This window comes from Oratosquilla oratoria, chromosome 24 (assembly GCF_046742065.1).
Source record: "Oratosquilla oratoria isolate Oo_2021 chromosome 24, ASM4674206v1, whole genome shotgun sequence".
NCBI classification, from domain to species: domain Eukaryota; kingdom Metazoa; phylum Arthropoda; class Malacostraca; order Stomatopoda; family Squillidae; genus Oratosquilla; species Oratosquilla oratoria.
Window position 1 is genome coordinate 1,543,901 of NC_134800.1, and position 6,808 is coordinate 1,550,708.

The following is a 6,808-nucleotide window of genomic DNA, read 5'->3' on the forward strand; positions in this document are numbered from 1 at the left end:
AATAGTTGTTACAAGATAAAATAAAACAGAAAAAGAGGGGTTGCATAACAAAAAACTGTTTGTAATGATTTTCTCTTCTTCTTTTCAGTTCCTATCCAAGTATTTAGACTCCCCACGCTACCATTTGGAAATTCCGGAGGGGGAGGAGGAGGAGGAGGAGGAAGAGGATTCGAATCACAGGTGAGGATACGGAAACATCGTGACCCTCTGCTCTTCACGTACTCCTTCACTTACTAATGCACTCCATTTTCACTCGATACAGAATTGCCTCTTCTGTATTATCTGTTGGAATGGCTTTGCTTGTATGAGACGTACTAAGGGCTGTGTTATTTCTATCTGACGGTGTACAGATGTCAGCCAGTTGATGTATTATTGTAACAGTCTGGCCTCACTTCCCAAAAGGTGAAAATAAGGAATTGAAATTGTAGAAGAGCTTGGTTTTGGGGTGTTGTGTATGTCTGCCCAGAATATCCTGTATCTACTCATGACGCAAGAGACCACAGTCGCACATCATTCTTTTATGATTTGAGATTAATCTTCACTCCAAAAATAATGCTAATTATTTTTATTTTCTTTTTGGCCTGTCTTGTTGCCACCCTCTTTAAATCTCTACTCTATTATTTAAGTAATCCACCACTTCAGTGTGATATCACTCACAAGGACAATATACTTCTTATCAAAGACTCAAAAAATGTAGAATTATCTTGGGAAATCGTGTAGAGCCCATATCAGTATGTTTGATCATGATGAGACGGGAAGTTGTGGAAGGTTAGAATGGAGTAGAATGAAGAGAAGATGGTGTCATATATTCAAAGAAACATTAATAAAGTATTAAAGAAAAGAAACTAAGAAGAACGTATGGAAAAGTTATAACGGATGTAGAATATGATGAAGGATGGAGGAAGCAAAAATAAACTGGAAATAAAAAGGAAGGATAATGTACCAAATTAATGGTGGAAGTAGAACAAATATAGTAGTGGAGAAGGAAATGTTCAGAGTTATAAAGGAAAGGAAAGAACAAATATAGGAAAATTGGAGGGAGGGCATGATTAAGCAAGATGGTGCACCATTTCGGCCAGGCAGTCTCGTAGAATCCTTTTCCTCTTCAGCACACAATCCAGACCAATCCTCACCTCCTGCAGCTCCCATAGGACTTCTTCCTTGTGATTGTGCATTACCATCCTTCCTTTCATTGTATTTACCTAGTTGTATTATATGGGACCTATCCAAGAGTTGACACCTTGATGTGGTGGATAGGCTTGAGAGTCTTAATGATTACAAAAGATATGTCGATAGAGAGGGAGGCAGTAAAAGAGAGGAAGTGGTATTGGGCAGGTAAGTTGGTGCGAACGACTGATGAGCAATGGAGCAAGTGTGTTACTGAGTGGACGCTGCAAGATAGGAAGTGTGGAAGAGGGAGACCAGACAGAAGGTGGAGAGATGAGATCGAGAAGTTTGCAGGAGTGACATGGCAGAGGATGGCACAGTCGTGTGAATCATGGAATGCTATGAAGGAGGCCTTTGTTCAGCATTGGATTCAGGATGGCTGATTTGATTATACGGGAAAGGAGCCATGCTCCTGGTGACCCGTCTTTGTATCTTTCGGCATCAAGTTTTTTCTTAAAATCTTGAATAGTATTTGCACACAGTTTCTTTATCTAAGTCATTCTTTGGTCTGTTTTAGTACATCCCATTATAATTCTAAATATATTATATCTTGTAGTTTGTAGGATGTTTAGTTCTCTTTATTGTAGGGAACCATGCCAAAGAGGCATAGTTGAGTGTAGTTCTTGTTACTCTTTGTAGAGTTTGTTCAGTTTCTTCCATACCAAAACCTGTGCTGATCTTAGTATGTTTATTTTGTTGTTGTTGACTTTTTACTGTTAGGTCTTTGATGTGTGGGCTGAAGGATATTTATCAAAAATAAAATCCAAGATTTTAGGGCTCATGTCTCTTGAGAGGAGTTAGCTGTATATGACAATCATTGGATGGCTTTTTGATTCATGTTTATGTGGGGTGAGCACTATTATTGGCAACCTCTGAGGGGGAGTTTATTTTGCCCTGGTCACCATTCTTGCTTCTCTAAGTAAGTTTGGGTGATCCTAACAGCAGTTTTGTACTTGCTGTGCTGGATAGTTATTATTAGGTCATTTACAGTGAGCACTATGGTGTTATACTTTGAACTTGGAGTTGTGAGATCACCCATGAAGAGGGAGTGCTGATGAAAGTGTTGCGCCTCAAGGGACTCCACTGCACAGTCTTTTGATTTCAGTTATTTGGTGGTTTTAGGATGCTCTGTTATCTCCCATCGAAGAAGTTTGTTAACCAATTTGTTGTGGAACAGTGGAATGGATGAGAGTGGACTTTGGCTAGCTACCTCCCTTATAAGGGGGTAGGTGTCTTTGGTATGTATATATATATATATATATATATATGTATATATATACATTATATATATACAGTATATATATATATATATATATATATATATATATATATTTTGAGAGATTCTGACAGGTTGACGTAAGTGAAGTAGGAAACACAGGAGTCTTAGTCTTGAGTTTATTCCTGACTAGTTTCACAGGTATACTTTTTCAAAAGCATACCTGCAAAACTAGTTAGGAACAAACTCAAGACTAAGAGTCCTGTGTTTCCTACTCCACTTATGTCATATATATATATAGAGAGAGAGAGATAGAAACACTGTGGTAGTATTTTTGTCCTATGCCATGAAATGTTAAAGAAAAGAGACCAGGAGTCATTGGGGTGTGTAAAGAGTGATTTAAGGAGGGATAGACATTGTACGTAACTTAGATTTCCTCTTTGTGTGGAGATTAGTCTTCGGTCATAAAAGAATGCTGTGGTCCACATGGATATTGTTAAATTCCCTAAGTCAGGTGTGTGTAATACTCGAATTTTCTTAAACATTTGTTTAAAAGTTTGGCTAAAATTTATCTTATTTATTTATTTGTTTTATTATTTTTTGTGTGTGTGTGTGCTTTATGCCTAATTTCTTTCTTGGCATATATTTGTGTGCTGTATATCCATGAAAGATGTATATTTATGGTTCTAACCAGTTTGTAAAGAGAAATTGGTATATGAGGAAGATTCCAAAGAAAAGAATATATTAAGGATGGTAGGCTTGCACCTACAACACTGAGCTGAGATTTGCAAATTAAGGGAAGTACAAAGGAAGCAGTTGAAATAGAAAATATCAGTATCTGCCATGAATGAGTTGGACCAAGAGCATGGTTCAATAAATTCCATGCTATAAAGTCCTCTGTAAGGAACACCGTCTAGCTCCCAGATGGTGGAGTTTGGGGACACTAAACCGAATTACATCAACACGAAGGAGGAATGGTTATAGTGGAATCAGTAGTGAGATTGTTTAATGTTTACCTAAGGGAAGGAAGTGTTTTGAAGGCGTGTATATATATTTCTACTAAAACGTATCAGTCCGTTAAATATAGTTGGTAAGAAAGATAAGGAGGAGAACACGAACATGGAGTAACTGGGGGAACACCACCAAAAGGGATCAGAGAAGGAAGAGGCAATAATAGAAATGGCAAAGAACAAATTAAATGGGGTAACGTAAAGTAGGGACAGTATATTGTCATGCCATTACGAGTAGATATTTTACTTTAACGTAGATGAATAATGTGTGTGGCTCTGGTCCATAGAGGCACCCCAAAACAGTCCCTAAAGTACTGACTGTCATCATGCATTCAAAACAGTGAAAAATATCTTGCTCTATAAAAAGGACCTTTTTATCCCTCCTAAGGGAGGTTGCCTGCTGAGGCACAAATCCATTCCCACCCATTCTACAGATCAAGTCTCAGTTATCCGGGGTCAGATATTCAGAAATCCCAGAAATTCCATTAAAAAATCACCGTTAAATCGATAATCCGTTAAATCAATAATCAGTACACTATCCCGCAAAATCTGTAATGTATGGATTCTTTTCATCATTTATCTGTACTGTACCTGTATTTCCTTGTTTAACTTCTTTAATGACTACTTAATTCATTTCCTTATTTAACTTCTTTATTAACTTCTTTAATAACTACTTAATTAATTTCCGTATCTCTAGTACCATTTTTATTAATTTACAATGAATTCCCGCATAATCCATAAAAATTTATTATCCGTCCCGGTAAAAGTCCCGAAGATTTCGGATAATAGAGACTCAACATGTATTCATTTGTTTCCCTCTCATCCTCATTCCTCATATCTGTGTGTTTACCCAGTTGTAGTACACAGGAAAGAGGCAGTGGTCATTGGGTCGCGTCTCCTATTCGCTAATTTTCTAACGTACCTACGTAGTCTCAAATTCATGCACAGTTCCAACTTAATCTATATCCTTGATTTCCAATTATCCTATTTAGATATGAACTCATCTATTGTTTGAGCTTGGGCTATATCACTTCCTAAGTTATTTCATGTATTTATACATTGATATGGAAAACTATTTCTTCACATTTTTTAGAGATGCAGTTGTTCTTAATTTGCTCCTATGACCTCTTAAAGCCCTCTGATCTTTAATCAGATCTCATCAGTCAATGCAGTCTATCCCCTTTAATGACCTGCATGCTGTAATCGTATCACCTCATCCTCTTCAGTCTTTCAAAGTTGGTAGACCCAGTGCTTTTAGTCTCACCCTTCAGAGTCTACCTTCAACTTGCCAATCATATTTTCAGTCTTTTGTCATCATAATGATGGCATCAATGACCATAGATGTTCTGGTGCCAAATAATCCCCAATAAATAATGAATAATAATCATCATAATGAGGCATTATTTATGTAATCAGCTTTGGAAAATTATGTACTAGAAGCCAGAGGTCCTGTAAGCCTTTGAACTTATCAGAATATGTAAAAGAAGAGCGTGGTTCTAACATGGGTAGTAGGCTACGGTTTTACTAGCAAACATGAGAATCAGGCCTACTATTGCAGTGGCTGTAACCTTTACAAAGTTAACATCTTCAATCTAAGCTTGCTTTGTGTGTTCATTTTAATAGTTTTTGTTTCCTTTATTTGCTTTGGGTGTGTGATTAATGAATATTTTTTCTGGCACTAACCTAAACCACTGGGAATTATAATAAAAGGGAAAACAAATTAGTATTGGATGGGTGAAGGGTGGATGCATGCCTCAGCTGGCCCTCTCCCTTGTGAGGGGGAAAAGGCCTTTTGGTATATGTATGCATATATATGTAGGTACTAACCCAAAGCCTCTGTAATATGTGTCAAGGCTTAAGGGGATGTAAAGGTTTGCATAACAATGTATGATTGGGGAACCTCCATTAATTTACACAATATGATGGTGTTGGATGTTGTTACAGAGAGATAGTAATGGTATTGCTTCTTGCTTCATCATAGTGGTTGATTGACCCTCCGTAATCCTGTCTGTGACTCGTAAATGGAACTAAACACAAATAGTGCCATTATTGAAATGTAACCTGCTTGGCTTTGACATACAGGTTTTACCAAGGCCAGAATCTTACTCTTGCGTCTTAAGAGTTTCTTTCCTTTGTCTTTACAATATACGTGAGCATTCTTAAGGAAAAAAAAAAAAAAAATCTCGTAAACAAAATGTACATCATTGCCCATATTGTGATGACATTATTGCATTTACTACCTTAAATTGAATAAAGGAGAATAGTACAGTATTTGTAATGAATGAAAAACCTGTTTTTGGGTTTTTTCTTCTGTCTAAACTAATGTATATTTACCATCCAACAGGTCACGACTTTCTATATTAGAGACAACCCGTTAAGTGTAAGTCTTTCTAGATATCATTACATCCCCTCCCTGCAGGGACCATATTTACAAAAACATGAAAATTTCTTTTTTCAAGTAGTTTTCATTGCCATTGTTATTGTAGAAGTATTATATAGATTTATATAAAATGTGTAGCCATGTACAAGACATGAATACACTCTAGTCTTGTAAAACATGTACTAAACATCATGATTATTTATGAGGGAATAGTTTGTCCCCTGAAATTAGCTTACTGTATGATAAATTGCACTGATATTAAAGAGTGAAGGTTATTATGAAATTTGAGAACTATGATAAGCTTCCATCCAGTTGGTATTCTCTTCCAGTTATGCATACATTAAGACCTGTGATCACTTTTTTATTGCCTCTTATGTTGTGTTATACAAAGACAAGAGGGATGAGACGTTTTCCTCATTCTTATAGGTGAAACAGATGTGTAAGCATTTCTAAAAGCATATGATATTCAGATTATATGTTTCCTGTTCATATTTTACTTTTGGCATGCACATGTGATAGCTGGTGTCTATATTTTTCTGATTTTGAAAATTATCTATAACTATTTATATTTATAGTTCATTTTTTTTTTTTTTTCTTATGATAGTGCTCTATAACGACAGAAAGAATATACAGGAACAAAGTAAGTACAATATTTAGTCCCCAATACTTACAGTCCATTTGATTGCTATGGTGTTACTAGACGGAAAAAAATATTTACAATCCTGGATGCTCATTTCGTTTTCATAGAGCACTCTTTAGTCATACAAATCTGTCACAACATAATTTCGTGTAAGATGCCTTCTATAAGATAATAATTTCAAAAGAAAACCAGACTTGTGTCTGAGGTCATAGAATTTTAACTATGTGATAGTTGTAAAAAAAAAAAAAAGGAGAGAGAATGCAAGTTAATTTTGTTCATTTTAACCACTTGTGTGTCACCCACAAGAGAGAACCAAAGCAACAGATTGATCCTCTCGTGTTGGGTAAACAGGTGACACTGAAATCCATAAAACAACCAGGCATGGCAGGAATGAT

The 6,808-nt window shown here is 36.2% G+C and overlaps 1 protein-coding gene across 2 annotated transcripts in view; it reads left to right on the forward strand.

Moving 5' to 3' along the window:
* The window catches only part of Mvl (solute carrier family member malvolio), a 48,185-nt gene extending 42,399 nt beyond the window's left edge, over positions 1-5,786 (forward strand). For both annotated transcript variants that reach the window (XM_076207409.1, XM_076207408.1), the window contains exons 13-14: positions 89-180; positions 5,738-5,786. In XM_076207409.1, the coding sequence (XP_076063524.1) occupies positions 89-180; positions 5,738-5,771 (126 nt within the window). In that variant the 3' untranslated portion in view covers positions 5,772-5,786. The remainder of the gene's footprint in view (positions 1-88; positions 181-5,737) is intronic.
* The last annotated feature ends 1,022 nt before the right edge of the window (positions 5,787-6,808 follow it).